Raw genomic sequence first — 21,373 nt, 5'->3', positions numbered from 1 at the left:
TCACAAGACCAGTTCCCTACCACAGGACCATGACTGCCCCAGCTACTAAACCAGCTACTATAAACAATGCTATACTGAAGGATCAGATGTAGTTTGTGCTTCCACTTTCATGCTTGAAGTGATTCCCATATTCCCATTGTAAGATACCAGAGATGTATTTAATTAAAGAACAAATATTACCTCAATGAATATTTATTATGTTAATAATGGATTAACTGAACTCACCTGTTGTAATATTAAACGAAGTAATTGCTGTTGTGTTATCAACTTGAAATGGAAGCCTTATTGAGTCAACAGATGTTTTAATTTGTTCTATTAAAATTGCCTGCGACACATTTATCTCCACCAGCACAATGTATTCTAGTAGACCTGTATTCACTGGGAAGAATAATACTGTTATCATTTAGATGGTGGTTTACAAAGCATTTCAAACGCAAGCAACTCAGTATTAAAAATGACCAATGTCTTAAAAACACAACATGGTTTTTGAAACCTCTTACCATCTCTTTTTTGTCTTATGTGATCCTGTTGTTCATCTGTATAGCTAAACTGAAATGGAATGTTTAAGTGGATTAGACCATAACACCAGTGCCAAACACTGGTGAAATGAAAGGCAGGGATAACTAGACATGAGACAGGGCAGAGACTGGACTGAACAGAAACAAAAACAAAACACATAGCTAGGACTCAAGTCAAAAGTGGCCAGCATAACAGGACAATGACGAAAAAAACAACAATCAACAATAATACTAATGTAGAATTCAAATTAAACTTTACCTCTATATTAAAGTCATAAGTATCAGGGAGCCTTTGTGAGTCCACCACACACATGTAAATGAGCAAAATTCTCAGCAGGAACTTTGATGTCATCCCTGTAAATGTGACCGTAAAGAATGAAACATTTTAGACATTCAAACCGGATGCCAAAAAAGTTGGGACACTAAACAAATTGTGAATAAAAACTGAATGCAATTATGTGGAGGTGCCAACATCTAGTACTTTATTCAGAATAGAACACAAATCACAGATCAACCCGTAATGAGTGAGTTGTGAAATTTTGAATCAACATATTTTTCTTTTAAAATGTTACATTTACTCAGATTAAACTTTTGAACTGTCATCTATGTTCTATTACGAATAAAATATTGACATTTGCCATCTCCACATCATTGCATTCAGTTTTTATTCACAATTTCTGAAAGCCCAGCAAAATGTGCTGCAGGTACGCAAAGCAAATTCATCAAAATGACAATGCGTTCACCTCTAAATACCTAGCTAGTGAGCTACATTTAAAGAGCATTTTGCTCTTTACTCATAATATAAGCAGCGACGAACTTGTGGTATGTAAGCAATTTTATTACGGGTGAGCTAAATCATGCAGTATGTCTCAAAATGATTCACCAAAATAGACTTAACAGAACCTGGTAAGAGACGAAGGGAATAAAACTGTAGCTTTTAAACTAGAAACAAGAGTTGTGTTAGTGTCTCATTACGTTGAATGGGAATGAACTCCTCACTCCTCCTCTGGCTCCTGACCCCTCCCCTGGCCCCTCAACCCTCTATCAGGCCTGATTGTACTGCATATACGTTTTTGTGTGTCTGTTTGTGTGTGTGTGTGTGTGTGTGTGTGTGTGTGTGTTATCTGTTCCACCTGTCCCTTGTTTGTATTAAGTGCTGCATGCATGTCTTATTAATGCCTGTGTATTTAACCGTGTGTGTGTCACGTGTGTTGTTCGTCATGTTCTGTGTAAATAAATTATTAACGTGAAACTACACCTTGGCATTCTGCCTTTACCTCATACTGCCTTATTGATATTTATATTCATATACCATATACTGTATAATATTTATGAAAAACATAATGGCACAACATTTCAAATTCGTTTGCATAGGAATTATAGAATAGCTATACAAATATCCAATTAGATTTGCTTTCCTGTAAGTAGGCCTATTGTATTATGACCTTTTGAGTGGAACTGTCATATTTCAACAAATTACATTCACCAAACAAATTGCATTTCAACATTTTCAACACTAGCAGAAATTTAACTTTAATAAAACTTACCCTCACTGCTCATAATGAAGATTTTAAACCTCTCATTCACGTTAGTATCATGTGAGAGTTTCCATGTGATTTTCCACATTCAAAGTATCTGGCTCATCCTGGGAAATAACATATTTATAATAACATATCATGTGTCAGGTTTATGCAAAAGCATTAAATTAGATCAGCTTCAGAGCATTCATAATATCCCAAGTTTCAGTCACTTCCTCAAAAAGGTTGATTTTGCATTTGAAATAATTTCAGTGAGATTTTTCAATGAATTCTTCATATTATTATCTTTACACCGGATGAATAAAACATACATCTACAGTGAAGAAAAGTTATTTATGCAAAGAAAAGATATAGTTGTCACGTTGAGGACCCCGGCCCTGTAACGAGGGAAGAAACCCAGCATGCGGCATCACCGCTCTTCTCCCTCTCCTCCGCGTCGCAAAGCCCCGCCGACTCTGGCGCAGCTGATGCTGGACCCTGAGTGTGCATACCTGCTGTGCGCGGCTCGGGAGACCTCCATACCCGAGCTGGCCGAAGAATACCGCCGGACGGCAGCTCGGGTGTGGGTAGAGAGGCACCCCTCTCCCTCTCGGGAGCTGTCGCCCCTGTGGGTGGGCATCCTCGAGCTGGAGGAAGACCCCCCCCCCCCCCCCGGTTGAGAGGAAGGCTCCTCTCCGCGCCAGGAGGCTGTGCCAACACAGGAGCAGCTGGAGCAGGATCCCGTCTGCGCTTTCCAGCTGGCCGCGGTACGGAGGACGCAGGACCCCGACTTGGCAGAGGAGCTCCGCGAGGGGGTGGTGCGGATTTGGCGTGAGCGCCAGCGACGCCCTCCTCCAGCACGCGCCCTCTCGCCTCTGAGGGTGGACTCCTGCGTCTACGAGGCTATCGAGTCCACCCCGGAGAAGGAGTTCGGAGAGGGGGACTCCGAGGAGGAGGAGCAGGAGAAGGACGACGAGGAGGGTTGCCCCCCCTCGATATGCGACGCGTCTACCGTAAACTACGGTGAGGAGGAGCAAGAGGACTACTCTCCGTCCGAGAGCGACGCGTCTACCTTCAACTACGGGGAAGAGGAGGGAGAGGAGTCGGAGGAAGACGACTACCTCCCTCCGTCCGTAGGTCCCACTCCCTCCGTAGAGGAGGGCGAGGAGGAAGAGGAGCAAGAGGGCTATCCTCCGTCCGTGGGCTCGGAAGTGTCCGAGTTCGAGGACAGCGACCTCTACACCGAGGAAGAAGACGCCTACACGGAGGATGAGGAGGAGAGTCTCCCCTCCTCCGTGGGGACTGTAAAGGGGCGGAGGACTCCGGGGGAGAACGCGTCCTCCAGATCTTCCAGGGCCAGCCCCATGGACTGTTCCCGGGGTGAGAGCCCAGCAGAGTCCATGGAGGGGATCCTGGAGGGTGAGGAGGAGAAAATCGACAGCCGCGTTGCACCGGGCGCGTACGACAGCCGCGCTGCACCGGGCGCGTCCGCCAGCCGGAGGAGATACGGACTCAAAATGTTGTCACGTTGAGGACCCCAGCCCCTCCCTTTTGGGCGTGTGTTTACGTCGTCCGCGTTGGTTCGTCTACGTCAGTGGATCTCCGTGGGTGTGGTTTCGTCCTGTGAATATCTGTCTCACCTGTGGCTCGTCTCGTCATCACAGGGGGCTGATGTGGTTTGTCTATTTAATGTGCGCTCGCGCAGTGTCCTGTGCTCGTCATTGTCTAAAGTTTACACGTCTCTGTGTATGTTAGGTGTTTTTCGTGCGCTATATGTCAATATTAAAAGTGACGTCTGTCGCAACCAAGGACTCGTGTCTCGTCCTTCACGCCACCCCGAACGTCACAAATGTGCTATTTCCAAGGAATGACAAGCTAACGGTGTCCATAAGCAACATTTACGAGTAATATTGTCCAGTTTATTTTTACAAGGTAAATACTGACTAGCTGTTCGTATATTATTCGTAGGCATTGTTGCGAATAACGCCAATAAAAATAATGGCGTTAGGTAACGTCGTCAAACTGGGTCACAAAAATCTATATTTTAACAGCTTTACACATACATTGAAATATCTCCTTTAATACAGTGTAATTTTTATAAATGATTTTTTAATGAGAACTTTTATTAGCATCAATTTTGTCATGTCCCTCATGGCCTTCAATGAAAGTATAATTAAAATATACCAAATACAACTATTAAAAAGTCCATATATTTTGATATCAACCTAAACAACTGTCTGTGTAATTGTTTGTGATCTTTTTTTTCAAAATGAATTGATAAATATTCATTAAAATCACATTATTTATTTCTGTACCTGAGTAACCACTCAACCCCGTAACACAAATGAATCTCCCCCACAAAAACAATGGTATGATCCGTATGAGCATGTACATCAAGAAATGACATCACTCAAGTCTTTTGGACAACAGGACACCAAAGACAGGCTTCCTTCTTTTATTTCATTTTGGTCATTTATCTTGTGATTAGGGATGCAAATGATTAATCGACTTTCGATTAATTGTCGATTAAGACGTTACTCGATCAAAATGTATTAATCACGATTAATCATTAGAGAGCGCTCCTGTATCAGGGTACCCGCGGGTCCTTAAAAAGTCTTAAAATGTCTTAAATTAAGTTTTCCATATTCAAGGCCTAAAAATGTCTTAAAATGTCTGGAATTTTATGAGGGGAGGCATTAAATTATTATAAGTGTGTGTTGTTCAGTTGTTCAGTTCAGTTGCGATGTGAACTTTGCCGAATCTAGCGCTAATGCAGAAAATAACCGCTCCAGGGTCCTAGTGCTAGATTCCTAGCGTTGGAGTATACGGCCTCAACGACGTCAACAATTTTCGTTCGCCAAATTTGACATTATAACTCAAACAATAGCACTGTTCTCTTCCCCTCCCCTTGCGCGCGCAGGCGCCGCTCTCCCAGTGTCACTTAAAGGGCCAAGTGCCTGTCTGTTAGGGAATTCGCTGCGAGGAGTAGTAGTCGCTACAATTTCAACATTGTTAATTTAGGCAAAGAAGTCAAATGTTCTGTGTGTAATGCGGTATTGAAGTACAACAGTTCCACTAGCTCACTCAATTATCATTTGAACACCATGCATGCAGCTGTCCTGCATTTCACCAGTGCACCTGGTCAACCTAAGATCACAGCTACACTGGGAAGGCGAGCGTTTTCGAAGCTCGCTACAAAAAAATACGAGTGAGCTAAAAACAAAGCTATCTACTGCTACTACTGTAGCCCTTACAACAGATTGTTGGACGGCTCTAACAAAAGAAAGTTACATTACTGTGACGTGCCACTACACTGACGAGAACTGGCAGCTAAAATCTGCAGTGCTGATTACGACAAACATGTCGGATAGACACACCGCTGACAGTTTAACTGACAAGCTCAATGATGTTGTGGAAACTTGGGCACTCTCCGGTCGCATTACAGCATGTGTTCACTACAAAGCTAGAAACATTGTCCAAACATGGGCTCAATAATATTCTGTTTGGCTCTCTATTTAATTTCTTCTTTTTTTAATGTCTAATGTTTCAAATTGAACTGAGCCAGTCCTTAATTTATTCCTTTTTTAAAATGAAAGAATGTATTTTGTTATACCATAAAAATTTCCTCATGCATAATTACTTGAGCAATATATAATATAATACAATATAATTATCATAATATAATATATACTTTTTGAACAAAGTGTTTTAACTACACTGCTCAAAAAAATAAAGGGAACACTTAAACAACACAATGTAACTCCAAGTCATCCACACTTCGTGTTCAGATAGGAAGCAACACTGATTGTGAATCAATTTCAACTGCTCTTGTGCAAATGGAACAGACAACAGGTAGAAATGAGAGATTTTCAACTGATTTCAAAGATTTTTATTAATTGAGATCTAGGATGTGTTATTTTAGTGTTCCCTTAATTTTTTTGAGCAGTATATTTAGCTAATATTTTTAAAAGCCCTATTGAAACACTGAAATTCAGGTAAAAAACCCTGCTTATCGATTAATCGAAAGTCGATCGATAAGATCAGTCAACTAACGATTAATGAATTAATCGATAATTTGCATCCCTACTTGTGATATTGTGGTCGCCAAATTCAGTGACTCAACACTGTCACATGAAAAAAAGATAGAAAACTATTCTTATTCTTCTTCTTTCTGCAATTCCCGTTTAGGGGTCGCCACAGCGGATCAAACTCCTCCATCTGGCCCTGTCCTGAGTGTCCTCCACTGACACACCAGCCACTCTCATATCCTCTACCACTGCATCCATAAACCTCCTCTTAGGTCTACCTCTCCTCTTGCCTGGAAGTTCCATCCTCAAGACCCTACTACCAATATACCTCTCCTCCCTCCTCTGTACATGTCCAAACCATCTCAATTTCGCTTCTCTAACTTTATCTCCAAAACATGCTACATGTGCTGATCTTCTAATAAACTCATTTCTGATCCTATCCTTCTTTGTCACTTCAAATGAGAATCTCAACATCTTCATCTCAAACACCTCCATCTCCCTCACCTGTCTCTTTGTCAGTGCCACTGTCTCCAGTCCATACAACATAGCAGGTCTCACTACTGTCCTATAGATCTTTCCTTTCATTCTAGCCGACACTCTTCTATCACAGATCTCCCAAGACACTTTATGCCATCCAAACCACCCTGCCTGCACTCTCTTCTTTACCTCTTTCACTTCCTCCATTACTCTGTACCCTCGACCCTAAGTAGGTAAACTCGTCAACCTTCACCTAATCAACTCCTTGTAACTGGACCTGTCCACCGTCTGCCCTCTCATTCACACACATGTACTTTGTTTTACTCCTGCTCACTTTCATTCCCCTGCTCTCCAAAGCACATTTCCATCTTTCCAAGCTCACCTCCACCTGCTCCCTACTCTCACTACAGATCACAATGTCATCAGCAAACATCATAGTCCAAGGGGACTCCTGCCTAACCTCGTCCGTCAGTCTGTCCATGACAATTGCAAACAGGAAGGGACTCAGGGCTGATCCGTGATGTAGTCCTACCCCCACTTTAAACCCATCTGCCATTCCTACCGCACATCTCACTGCTGTCACACTGTTCGCATACATATCCTGCACTACCCTCACATACTTTTCTGCTACTCCTGACTTCCTCATACAATACCACAGCTCCTGTCTTGGTACTCTAAGATAAGCTTTCTCTAAGTCAACAAACACACAATGTAACTCCTTCTGTCCTTCCCTATACTTCTCCATTAACACTCTCAAATCAAACATTGCATCTGTGGTGCACTTAGCTGGCATGAAACCATACTGCTGCTCACAGATCTCTACCTCTCCTCTAAGCCTAGCTTCCACTACTCTTTCCCAGATTTTCAGGCTTTGACTGATCAACTTTATTCCCCTGTAATTACTACAGCTCTTAACGTCACCCTTATTCTTGAAAATTGGCACCATTATGCTTTGTCTCCACTCCTCAGACATCTTCTGACCTTCAAAAATCCTGTTAAATAACCCAGTCAAAAACTCCACCCCTGTCTCTCCCAAACATTTCCATGCTTCCACTGGAATATCATCCGGTCCAACTGCTTTACCACACTTCATTCTCCGAATTGCAGCCCTTACTTCCTCCTTGCTCACCTGAGGCACTTCCTGATTCACAACCTCTACCTCTTCTAACCTTCTTTCCCTTTCATTCTCTTGATTCATCTGTTCCTCAAAATACTCCTTCCACCCTCCCAAGACACTCTCCTCACCTTCTCTTTAGCTTCTGCCACTGCTCTCTTTGCCTTGCGTCACATCTCCTTGTACCTCTGTCTACTTTCTTCTTCTCGCTGAAAATCCCAATTCTTTTTAGCCAACCGCTTTCCTCTCAAACTTTCCTGAACTTCCTCATTCCACCACCAGGACTCCTTGTCTACCTTCCTCTGTCCTGATGTCACACCAAGTACCTTCCTAGCCACATCCCTCACTGCATTTGAAGTCTCATCCCAGGTATCCAGAACACCACCACCATTACCCAGTACCTGCCTCACCTCATCCCTGAATTTTACACCACAGTCCTCATCATTTAACTTCCACCACCTGATCTTCCTCTCCTTCACCTCCAAAACCATCCTACATATCACCATCCTATGCTGTTTAGCTACACTCTCCCCTTGTAACACCTTGCAATTACTAACCTCTTTCAGGTTTCGTCTCCTACAGAGGATATTGTCGACCTGTGTGCATCTTCCCCCACTCTTATACGTTACCCTGTGCTCTTCCTTTTTCTTAAAGTAAGTGTTAACTACAGCCATCTTTATCCTTTTAGCAAAATATACCACCATTTGTCCTTCCGTATTCCTTTATTTAACACCATATCTACCCAACACCTTCTCATCACCACTGTTCCCTCCACCAACATGTCAATTTAAATCTGCTCCTATAACCACTCTCTCTTCTTTAGGAACCTGCAAAACAACTTCATCTAACTCTCTCCAGAATTCTTCTTTCTCCTCCATATCACAAGCTACCTGAGGAGCATAAGCACTGATGACATTCATCATCACCCCATCAATCTCTAACTTTACACAGATCACCCTGTCACTTACTCACTTTACCTCCACTACACTCTTACTAAACTCATCCTTCAGGATTACCCCTACTCCATTTCTCTTCCTGTCTACACCATGATAGAAGAGTTTGAAGCCACCACCAATGCTCCTGGCCTTGCTCCCCTTCCACTTGGTCTCCTGTACACACAGTATATCTATCTATACTTTGTTGGTCGTTGATAAGCTTGCTGCGGTGTGATGGAAATTTGATGATTTCCATTTATGTCAGGCTTTCTTAGTATACATTAAACCAGGCGTACTCAACTAAATTTGTCCGCGGTCCAGTTTTGGCAGATACCTGTGACCTGAGGTCCGGTGCGGCGGGGGTGGCGAACGTAAGTTGTTGAGCGGGGGGGGGGGGGGGGGGGGCGCGAACGGTGGAGGCGTTTATACTTTCGCGAGCGTTTTGTCCTAAACGATAGGCGTTTTGTCCGAAACGATATGTGGTAGAAACACCCCTCAAAACAGGAAAATGAACATTTACCTGACCAACTTTAATGTTGCTATATGTTTCAGGTTTGAAAGGTACTGGAATTTAGGTTAAAGTACTTTAAAATGCTTGAAATTGTAACTACTTGGTTTCACAACAAATATCTGTCTGACTGAATAGTTCTCTTGTATTAGGTTAACAAATAGGCCTACGAGCCTCTTGTAATTCCAGGACGAAACATGAGAGAACGTGAAGACGTGAAGATTGGGCGTTTTTTTACTTAATTATGTTTAACATGCTGGGAAATATTGAAATGAACCTTGAAAGTGGCGTACAAGTGCTTGAATTCCACCTTATAAAGGTGTATGAACCCTGAAAACGTGACTTTGTTCATTGCGCTGAAGCGCGGCGCGAAGTTAGAAAATTCGAGAGGTGCACGACCTCGCGAACCGACAGCGCGCGAGGCACTCGCGCACACGCGGAGCCACAGCGATTACGTCATTTTCGCCGCGCGGACCCTCGCGCCGCTCGCGAAGCTTCAACCAGGCAGACTTGTTGTTGAGCGGGGGTGGCGAACGTAAGTTGTTGAGCGGGGGTGGCAAACGTAACACTCGTGACGGAGTGTTTTTTCAATAGCCCTGAAATAAATGCTACGGTTTTGTTTTAGTCCGTATCCAGTTAATCAGGAATGAGATTGGGTCCGGACAGGACTGCGTTCGGGTCCGGATCCGGACCGCGGTCCGCCAGTTGAGTACCCCTGCATTAAACCATCCTCGTGGCTTCAGTAGGCCTCAGAAGTGTTTGTCTTCTCTCTGGACGGCCTCGGCTCAGTCCTAATCTGATGTTCCTCTGGTGTTCCTAAACTGACCTCGTTGGAGGCGCCTAATCATCTCTTGGAAGGGACCACGGCGACATTCAGTCTATCATGCCATTACGAGGATACTGAGCGTGGAGAGGGCATGCGGGGGGAGAGGCTAATATGCATCTGTCAAATCAGTTAATTATTTCATGTATTGTCCAATCACATTTGGTTAATAACCTCATGTTCACCTCGTGGACACTGTGTGTATTGATGATTAAAAGTATAAAAGATGAGAGTTCAGAGTGGAGAATTAGCTCTCTGCGACAGACACCTTGTGTGTATGTAACTGAGATCTCTGGATTAATCCATGCCTTGTTAAAATAAATCATTGTACTTTATTATCTTACCCAACAGCTTCTGACTTATCTTGTGCTCACCATTTAAGGGTTTCAGAATTTCAACCACATTTAGCACCTGAACCAACTAAAACATCGTGTTCCTCTTTGCGTTTTTATTTTATTTTGTAGTGCTGTGGCCATTTTACTCCTGGTAGTAGCTACTTGTTAACATGCTGTTCAGTGGAGAAGTGTTAAGTTTTGAGAACTACTAATTCTACATGCTGCATGCTGCATTAGCATGAGGCTAAATACTAGATATTTCCATGTTCAACACCGTGGCCTCTTTCCATTTTCTGTTTGAAATGCTGTTATAAGCTAACAAGCAAGTAGATGTTGCATTTCATTAAATCTGTGTTAGGATGACCAAATAGATAACTTAGCAAAGATGTATCACTGTGAAATTTTTTTACTTGTTTATCTGTTTCTGTACCAAATAGAAAAGTGATATATTTTACACTCATTTATATTTTCTAATGCAACCTCAAATGGTCAGAATATTGAACTGATAAATCTTCACTGACCCTGCAGCCACACCAGGCCTTTGCTAAGAAAAACTTTAAAAATACTATTGAATGTGGAATTAAAGTTTGGTTGGCAGATAAAAGCAGTACAAGTCCACCACACATACAGTCATGGTCAAAAGTTTTGAGAATGATACAAATATTAATTTTTACAAAGTCTACTGCTTCAGTTTTTATAATGTCAATTTGCATATACTCCAGAATGTTATAAAGAGTGATCAGCTTAAAAGCAATTAATTGCATTTCAACTTCATTGCAGCCCTGCCTTAAAAGGACCAGCTAACATAATTTCAGTGATTGCTCCATTACCACAGGTGTGGGTGTTGATGAGGACAGGGCTGGAGATCAATCTGTCATGATTAAGTAAGAATGACACCACTGGACACTATAAAAGGAGGCTGCAAGCGCCAGGCCCAGGGCTTAATTTGAGCCGGATCCTGCCGGAACAGGATCCGGGAACTGTTTAATTTTGAAGCGTGCGTTCCGGTAACTGTCTGCCTCGATCCGGTAACATTTAATGTTGTCCGCTGGGTTGCCAACTCTCATGCGTGAGTTACTAGTTCGCTAGCTCTGGCGCCAACCACCGGCGATATAACACTCAATCTGTGTCCATTTTACGTTCGCCAACGCCACCAAAACGTGCAAAAAGAGGCAAACGTGCTAACCACCAAGCCACCATGTTGCCCATGTGAGTGTGTGAGTGTATCTGCACACACTGTGAGGCGGAGACTCTTTTAGCAAGGCCTGGTCTCATGGAGGGCAGCAAATAAGCCACTTCTCTCCAGAAAAAAAAACATCAGGGACAGACTGATATTCTGCAAAAGGTACATGGAGTGGACTGCTGAGGACTGGGGTAAAGTCATTTTCTCTGATGAATCCCCTTTTTCCGATTGTTTGGGACATCTGGAAAACAGCTTGTTCAGAGAAGACGAGGTGAGCGCTACCACCAATCTTGTCTCATGCCAACTGTAAAGCATCCTGAAATCATTCATGTGTGGGGTTGCTTCTCAGCCAAGGAAATTGGCTCTCTCACAGTCTTGCCTAAAAACACAGCCATGAATAAAGAATGGTACCAGAATGTCCTCCGAGAGCAACTTCTCCCAACCATCCAAGAGCAGTTTGGTGATCAACAATGCCTTTTCCAGCATGATGGAGCACCTTGCCATAAAGCAAAGGTGATGACTAAATGGCTCAGGGAACAAAACATAGAGATTTTGGGTCCATGGCCTGGAAACTCCCCAGATCTTAATCCCATTGAGAACTTGTGGTCAATCATCAAGAGACGGGTGGACAAACAAAAACCTACACATTCTGACAAAATGCAAGCATTGATTGTACAAGAATGGACTGCTGTCAGTCAGGATTTGGTCCAGAAGTTGATTGAGAACATGCCACGGAGAATTGCAGAGGTCCCGAAGAAGAAGGGTCAACACTGCAAATATTGACTTGCTGCATTAACTAATTCTAACTGTCAATAAAAGCTTTTGTTACTCATAATATGATTGCAATTATATTTCTGTATGTGATAAAAACATCTGACAAACACACATAAAAACCAGAGGGCAGCAGATCATGTGAAAATATAATATTTGTGTCATTCTCAAAACTTTTGGCCATGACTGTACACTGGCCAGTTTGTTCAGAAAAGGCCAAAATATAATTGTTAACATTTGATTTAAGGACTTGGGATAGTGATGGTTTAAAGTAAGACCAGGTATAATTTAGAATTGCATCTTATTTTAAATGTGAAACATGGAGCCTATCAAACATATACTTTGATATAAAGCATGGGGCTATGTTATTTTTTATTTTAGATGCTTCATTGGAATTAATCCAACCATCAGCAAGAAAGGTGGGAAGGTCTCAGTGAAAAAGAACAACATGGTCAACCCACACGTGTGTACTCTTCTCAAATACTTAATGGACTTTGAATGGCTGTCTGTGTGAGTATGGCATGAAAAGTTCTAAAGAATGAACGAACCAAGGAACTTTGTGGACATATTATTCCAGTTGTTCATATATTGCTCAAAATTGTATTCAGACAGAATAGCAGTTTCGGAAATACTCAGACCAGCCCGTCTAGCACCAACAACCATGCCACGTTCGAAGTCATTTAAATCACCTTTCTTCCCCATTGTGATGCTCGGTTGCCATGAGGGATGTGGTTATCCTGTACCTCAAAAACTGTTCTCATATTGTATTCATAAAAAAGCTTCTGGGTAAGGTCAGAATATAATAAATAAGTTGTTATAGCTTCATAGACTCATTGAAACAGTAAGCACCACTTAATGTCACTGAGATTAAGTGGATCCAAGTGCCGGCTCGCAATATGAAGAACCACAACGAACGCTGAAGAGCGTGTGAGACAGGCTGGCACAGGGGAAACACTGACGCGGACTAACTATAATGCGTATCAACAGAAATAATCAATAAACGTGAGGGAAAAAATAAAAGAGAACAGAAAAGATGCAGAAGACTCAATGTGTAGTAAAATAAACTCCACAACGGACACGTGGGGAAATAAAATAATAAAGGGAACAAAAAGTTCTCAATGTGCACAGGGGGGAAAGAAGAGAAAAGAAAAGAAAACCAAATACGCTAGGGGAAGTAGCTGGCTGGCAGGCGAACGCTGCAACAAAGGAAATACCCATTACAAACTAAAAAAGAAACGGATAAGAACAATACAGCAGGGAGAAAACTTGAGGAAGGCCAGAGATTACTAGCAAACCAGAGATATGGTAACGTGAGTCATGGAGACCAAAACGAATTAGCAATGATCTGTCTCAAATCCCTTCCTTAAGTAGGGATGACGTCAGATGTGACAGATCACTGCTGATTGCGGAGACCCTGCCCGGAACTGGCTTGTGGACTCCTAGTGGCCATCCTGGGAGTCGCATCTGAGCCAGCCCTGACACTGTAACTGCATTTGACACATTACATCTATGCTGTTTATTATGAGAAATGTCTAGGAGTGTTTCAAAATCAGAAACCCTTCATAAATCAATTAAAGAACTACAGAGATCTGATAGATCTGATGGTGTGATGTGGACCCACTGTTTGCCCAAAACTAGGCTTGGAAGAACCATGATATATGAAGTGTGCCATAAATATGCAGGCAGAAAGTGATTAACTGGGTGAATGCTTTTAAAACACTGTATACAGCAGGGGTACTGAACTGGCGGACCCGAACGCAGTCCTGTCCAGACCCAATCTCATTCCTGATTAACTGGATACGGACCAAAAAAAAAAACCGGAGCATTTATTTCAGGGCTATTGAAAAAACACTCCCCGCTCAACAACTTACGTTCGCCACCCCTGCCGCACCGGACCTGAGGTCACAGGTATCTGCCAAAATTGGACCGCGGACAAATTTAGTTGGGTACCCCTGGTATACAGGTATTCATCAATAAATTAATCAAAGTTTTCATTGTAAAATTGTAATATGCAACATGAGCATTGAATATAAGCATATTAAGCAACAATAGGAAACTTAAATAATTAGAGGTGTGCCAAAAAATCGATTCACATACCAAAAATTGATTCTCATTTACTACAATTCAGAATCGATTTTAAATGTCCCAAAATCGATTCTAAGTCGTGGTGAAGTCTCACGTTATGTAATTACAAATTACGCGAGACTTTATGCAGCAGGTTCTGGGACACACTCATGCGTGGAAAAGTTTGAAAACAGATGGAGGAAAGAGATATTCAACCTGTCCTGTCTTCGTTTAAGGCAAAAATATGGGTTCATTTTGGTTTTTACCGAATGCCAGGGAAGACCAAACTTGACACAATGAAGCTCATGTGCAAGGCTTGTGTATCACGGTGAGCACGGGAACGTACACACCGCGTGAAATAATATAGAGAAGGGTGGATCCTAATGCCGACTCACAAGATCAAGACGTTTGACACTTGTCAAATGTATTAGTGAGAGGGAAACGTGCACAGCGACCCAGAATGAACAAACAAAACAATGTGGAAGACTCAACACGCAAAAGAATAGAAACCAAAACCGTGAGGGCACGGAGTAAATAGAAACAAAAAAAACGCGGAAAATACAACGCGTGAAAAATAACACTCAACTGTAGAGAGACAGGGGAAAGAAACAAAATAACAGGAACTAAAACAGTGCGGATAAATGCAACGCGAAAACGAAACCAAGGACACCAGGGGAAGTAAATGGCAGCAGGCAAAAAACGCTGCAGCAAAATAAAGCCCTTCCCAAAAATGAATGCAAAACGGATAGGAAGAAATACTGGATTGGGAAAACTTGAGATGGGTCAGGAAGCGATGCAGGAGATAGATACTCGAATAAGTAAAGAGAAATCATAACAGAGAGGTGGCGAGACACCTTAAAGCAAATGGCAGGAGCGACAGGGGTTCAAATCCCACATCCTCCTTTTTCCCAGCAAGATATCGCTTAGTCAAATACCTGAAACCAAGTTCACATTCTGTGGACAGATGACAAACTCAGCTTTGAAAAATAAATTGTAGAGGCAACTGCGCATTGACATTGTACATTTTCAAGCCAGGTGATCAAAGGAACATCCTTGCCTCAAAAGACCTAAAGTTTACCCCATGTTCATGTCATCTCTGGTAGCTCAACGTGTTGAGCCACATGCTCCCAATTAAAATGAGAAGCAATCACAGAGAAAGCAGAGACTGGCTGAGAACGTACGGTTATGCCGGTTTAGTCTGGGACTGACTCTAGTGCCCCTAGCCACGGCTGGTGGAACAGCATCTGAGCCAGCCCTGACAGCTTGCAAAATGAAGCTCAAGAATTTTGGTAACACAACAAAAAGCATTTTTTTTTTATTAAATGTGAAAGACACTTTATTTTCTGTATTTGTCATTCTGTCTTGCAAAGTAGACTGTAGTAGATCATGCAGATTTTATAGACTGAAGCAGACTTTTTTATAAATCATATCGTTTTTGAATTGAAAATCAATTTTGTATCGAATCGTGGCCCCCAAAATCGGAATTGAATCGAATCGTGAGATAGTAAACGATTCCCACCCCTATAAATAATAATAGTAAATTATACTTATGTTACACTTTCAGTGTTAAAATATATGTTGTTTTCGAAGTTGTTTTCAAAGTCAAAGAGAAAGTCAAATTTATTTATATAGCGCTTTTTACAACACATGTTGCCACAAAGCAGCTTTACAATCGTATGGGTCCAGAGCCCTAATGAGCAAGGCAAAGGCGACAGTGGCAAGGAAAAACTACCTATGCTGGTTTTCAGGTTTATAATGAAACGTATTCCTAGCTAACAATGAGCCTCTAGCATACACACCACTCTTGGTTTGTCTTGTACATTTTGAAGACCACTGAGCATGTATTACAAACAATAATTTAAGGGTGTGTGTAAGGGGTTTGTGCAAAAGAAGAATTAGCTTTATGTATTGTATGCCACTGATTCACAGTGCCACACAGAATGGGACACACCTTAAAGAACACATTCTCATCCATAACGTGTGTTTGTGATGCTGACCACTGTTAATTAACACTCAGTATGACACACTTTAAAGTGAACAAAACAATGAACAAAAAGGACAGAAATCATATTAAAACATTATTAATTGTAAATGATCCATGGCTTTGTTGTAGTGTGATGTCTTGGGTCCATTACAAATTGATTTCATATTTCTGACAGGTTTACCAGGAACATGTATTTTTATAGTTTACACCTCTCTGTTCAACAAGTATCATGAAACAGAGCTCTCTGTTTACTCAGAATCTCACTAAGTCACACACTTGATAGACCAGTTTGAGATCCATTGTTCAAGCATACCCTTGGTCTCTGGCACCCCCACGTTCAGAACAGCATGTCAGTATCTACGCACACCTCATTCTGTCACATGTTTTCAAATGCATAAATATCAACTTTTCATTAAATCAACTTTTAATTAAATCATATAGTTCACTACATCTTATTTTAGGTTGCATAAAATATTGAATGTTACATTTTTAAATGTATTTAGATGTCTTTAGATGTATGTACCCAAAAGTGATTTCAAAATATATAGACATTATGTATAAAAATACTTTCATAACATTGTAGAACATATCTGTTTATTCTCAAGGATTTCTCATCAGAAATGCTGTCAGACTTTGAATTGCTGTAATTTCAAACTCTAGAAAATATTTTCTGAGTATGTCTAAGATCTCTCTATTACAAGCTTTATACAATAATAGCTTTTGAATTCATCACTTGCTACATTGCTACATCATTTCTAACAATGACAGTCACTTATAAATAAGATAATCCTTTATTAGCCTCACAGTGGGGAAATTCATAAATTCAATTGCTACATTTGTACTGTATATGTGACAATCACAATAAAACAAATTTAAAAAATCAGGGTTACTCACCTTACTTACTAATGACCAGAGACTAATTCATCAGATCAGGTTTCAGAGTCATTCATGCTCAGATTCAACGCATCCCAGAGGTCCATTAAGCCAATTAAACCCAGGTATATGGAATGCAGATTTAAAACCAGGTCACCTACGTTCTTTTATTTATGTAATGTTAAGCAGATGTTAACAGAAAAAGTATAGCAAATGGCGTACGGGTAAAATGACATGCGTAAAACTACATGCGTAATGCTAAGAAAAGAATGCCGACATGGATTGAATTCCTAAAGGTAACAGGAATTAAGCAAAGGGAATAATCCAAGAGGCACAACGCAAGTCAGGGTTTAAAACAGGTTACAGATACAAATAGAGAACACTGTGAACCACAGATAAATACTTCACAAAGAAATTAACCATAGTTCAAACCTAAATAGTACAAATAACATTAGACTAACAGATTAACAGAAACTAAAAACCGTTGTGAAAAAAACCTAGGACCTGACCTGGAATTGTCTTGGTCCAGGCATCTCAAACATAGGCTTTTTGCTTATATTTCTAATGATAATTGATGATAATGCATCTTTATGCAATTACACAAATACTAATATTACCATATTGTGTTTTGAAGTGTTCAACTTGAAAAGTTGGTCCTGGAATCTGATTTTAAATACTTTTTTTTCACAATGCTTGCAGTCAACTACTCACTTACCCTGTAAAACTAGACTACTCACTTACCCTTTAAAACCAAACTACTTATTTACCCTCTAAACCTAAACTACTCACCCTGTAAAACTAAACTACTTACTTACCCTCTAAAACTAAATTACTCACGTACCCTGTAAAACAAATCTAATCACTTACCCTGTAAAACATATTACTCACTCACCCTGTAAAACTAAACACTGCTCATTCTCTTCACACAGCAAAACTCATGATCATATACCTCCAGCCTATACTACTCATAGATCAAAATGCACTTTTCCATTTCTGAACATAGCCAAAACACTGACCAGTCAACCCAATGGTTTAAAACAGAAGCTGAACCTGGAAATGTTGTGCTGAAATACATGACTAATCCTGGTAATGACCTCTTGGTAGTTTCCAGTGTTGGTAATCTGGCTAGTTCTTATAAACGTTGATCCACTGTGAATGTTGTAAAAACAGAAGGAACTGCAAATGATGCTCAGATGTCCTGAGATGTCTTCAGTTTCCCAATTTTTTTTGTTTATTTCCAGTACAATACATAACAACCTATGCCCTGTAAAACCATGATTTATCATTCTGCTACTGAATAAGCACATCTGAAAATTATTATTATTACAAAATAATTTTTATTGTTTGGATTATTAAAACATCAACACTTCCTATGCTGTGTACCATTTTTGGGAAGCAGGATTTAAGTGCGAGTGCAGCAGACTGCAAATGTTCATTTAAAGAACATTATTCACATAAAAGAAAAAAACCCATCATAAACAGAAGTGGAGAATCAAGCTTGCACAGTCTCTGCTTTGTTTGGCATGTTCAATATGAAGCAATGAATGAAGAACAGATGGCAATTCAATAAGTGGGTGATTGGGATAGGGGGAGTGGTTGAATGCTGTCACTGATGTGTGTGTTATGCACTGATGTGTGTGTTTTGTGTGCTGTGGGAATGTTGGCTGCAGGGTGTGATGCAAGCAACACAAAACCAACAAATTATCCATATTCAGTATTATATACTGAAATCAATATAAGCGGTCCAGAAATATGAGGTTGTTTTTTTCTAGCCTACAAACGTACTTTGCCCTAGTGTACCTCTGACTTCTCCATGGCCTCATGGTGTTGTCTGTCAGAGTATGAGAGTAGTGTAAAGTGGGAGTGGAGCAGGGAATGTTGCTTTACGGTTTGGCCCAGGGCGAGGAGCGGCTTTTCACCAGGGTGTAGCGTTTATGTTTTCTCTTGCCCCACTATCATTCCAATACTAATTCACAGCAACACACGACAATGGTTCATGAAGAAGTTACTCTGTATGTTTTTGCAAGCTTAGATTTCTCTAGGTATTTTCAAACAGACAGTGGAAATGGAAACAGTGTGGTGAAGTTATCACTACCACAATGGATTTGTTGTGGAATCTAAAAAGGCAGCTCTCTCAAAAACATTGCATAGGCCCTATAGTTTTTTAGCTATGTGTTTCTGCAGGATGCGCTGTAGGCTAAACATTATTATTGGGTTTTTGGTTCGATTTTGCAGCCTGCTGTTTGTAGCGTGTGATTTCAAAGCGCTTTGACTGACATTGTCCATACTCACACATGCTCACTGACACATGCTTACGGTGGAATATTATGAATTTGTTAAGGCAGAGAATTCCATGAATGTGCTGACATTATTAAGCAAGCTGACAGGAAAATAATGAATGAAGACCTTAAAAGGATCTGCTGACCATTTTTCCTTGGGAGTTCATCCTAATAAAATTGCTAAGTGGAGGAGGTAGGAGTCACTAAACCATATAAATTTTGAAAACAAGACATGTCCTTGTAAAATTCATATTATTTTTTCTACAGCTAATAAGATTTTTACAAAAAATGTACAGTGAGTTTATGTTTCCACTTTCATGTTTTCTGTCTATAATTATCTGTTTATAGGCTCCTGAAGTGGATTTGGTGAGCAGTAGGCTCACTGCTTATGAAACACATGTCCTGCAGGTCCTGCACAACAGGTTCATGCTCCAAAGCAGAATATTTGTTTAACTCTTTAGCATTGTCTTCAGTCTACCTGTTATATTTAATGGTAAATGACTTCCCAGTGACGAGGTGTCAACATTTTACATTTCAGTCTAATGAATAACGTTTCAGTGCTCAAATAGAAAATGACCTTTGTCACTGTGCGAGGAAAGCAGGATGCAAAGAAGAGAATGCATGAACGTATACCGTATTTCTTATTTATTAATGAATGATGTAGCTGCTCGTAGTAATGTGGCGGTAGCACATGCAACACAAACAAGACTCACAAAGATGAGCACAGGACAAGATTAACACATACAGCTGTAAAGCTGCTTTGTGACAACAACTGTTGTAAAAAGCGCTATATAAATAAAATTTGATTGATTGATTGATTGATACAATATATACTTAACACAAAACAAGTACTGCGTGTAACACATTGGACTAATGAGACGGGTGAACACATTCATAAATAGCCACACCCATAGGAAGTACATACACTACCGTTCAAAAGTTTGGGGTCACCTAGACAATTTTGTGTTTTGCCCTGAAATCTCATACTTTTATTTATCAAATGAGTTGCAAAATGAATAGAAATATAGTCCAGACATTGACAAGGTAGAAATAATGTTTTTTTTTTATTTGAAATAATTTTCTACTTTAAACTTTGCTTTCTTTTGCCCATATTAATCTTTTTCTTTTATTAGCCAGTCTCAGATATGGCTTTTTCTTTGCCACTCTGCCCTGAAGGCCAGCATCCCGGAGTCGCCTCTTCACTGTAGATGTTGACACTGGCGTTTTGTGGGTACTATTTAATGAAGCTGCCAGTTAAGGACCTGTGAGGCGTCGATTTCTCAAACCTGAGACTTTAATGTACTTGTCTTCTTGCTCAGTTGTGCAGCAGGGCCTTCCACTTCTCCTTCTACTCTAGTTAGAGCCTGTCTGTGCACTCCTCTGAAGGGAGTAGTACACACCATTGTAGGAAATCTTCTGTTTCTTGTCAATGTCTCGCATGGAATAGCCTTCATTTCTCAAAACAAGAATAGACTGTCGAGTTTCAATTGAAAGTTGTCTTTTTCTGGCCATTTTGTGAGTTTAATCGAACCAACAATTGTAATGCTCCAGATTCTCAACTAGCTTAAAGGAAGGTCAGTTTTATAGCTTCTCTAATCAGCAAAACTGTTTTCAGCTGTGCTAACCTACTTGCACAAGGCTTTTCAAGGGTTTTCTAAATATCCAATATCAAATCAAATCAAAGTTTATTTGTATAGCGCTTTTAACAACTCAAGTTGTCACAAAGCAGCTTTACAGGATTTACAAGGTTAAAATAGCCAATAGCCTCCTTACACAGTTAGCAAACACAATGTACCATTAGAACACTGGAGTGATGGTTGTTGGAAATGGGTCTCCATACATCTATGTAGATATTGCATTAAAAACCAGACGTTTACAGTTAGAATAGTCATTTACCACATTAACAATGTATAGAGTGTATTTTTGATGCATTTATTGTTAGCTAAATTGAAAAAAAAACTGCT

The 21,373-nt window shown here is 40.7% G+C and overlaps 1 protein-coding gene across 4 annotated transcripts in view; it reads right to left on the bottom strand.

Moving 5' to 3' along the window:
* Positions 1–17,470, bottom strand: part of LOC143523178 (uncharacterized) — a 42,697-nt gene extending 25,227 nt beyond the window's left edge. For all 4 annotated transcript variants that reach the window (XM_077017449.1, XM_077017452.1, XM_077017451.1 and 1 more), the window contains exons 1-5: positions 17,152–17,470; positions 2,066–2,163; positions 778–872; positions 501–549; positions 226–378 (exon numbers count right to left, since the gene is read on the bottom strand). In XM_077017449.1, the coding sequence (XP_076873564.1) occupies positions 226–378; positions 501–549; positions 778–872; positions 2,066–2,144 (376 nt within the window). In that variant the 5' untranslated portion in view covers positions 2,145–2,163; positions 17,152–17,470. The remainder of the gene's footprint in view (positions 1–225; positions 379–500; positions 550–777; positions 873–2,065; positions 2,164–17,151) is intronic.
* Positions 17,471–21,373: the final 3,903 nt, after the last annotated feature.

This window comes from Brachyhypopomus gauderio, chromosome 9 (genome assembly GCF_052324685.1).
Source record: "Brachyhypopomus gauderio isolate BG-103 chromosome 9, BGAUD_0.2, whole genome shotgun sequence".
Classification (NCBI taxonomy): Eukaryota; Metazoa; Chordata; class Actinopteri; order Gymnotiformes; family Hypopomidae; genus Brachyhypopomus; species Brachyhypopomus gauderio.
The sequence above is the reverse complement of the archived record's forward strand: the minus strand, read 5'-3'. Positions and strand labels throughout refer to the sequence as shown.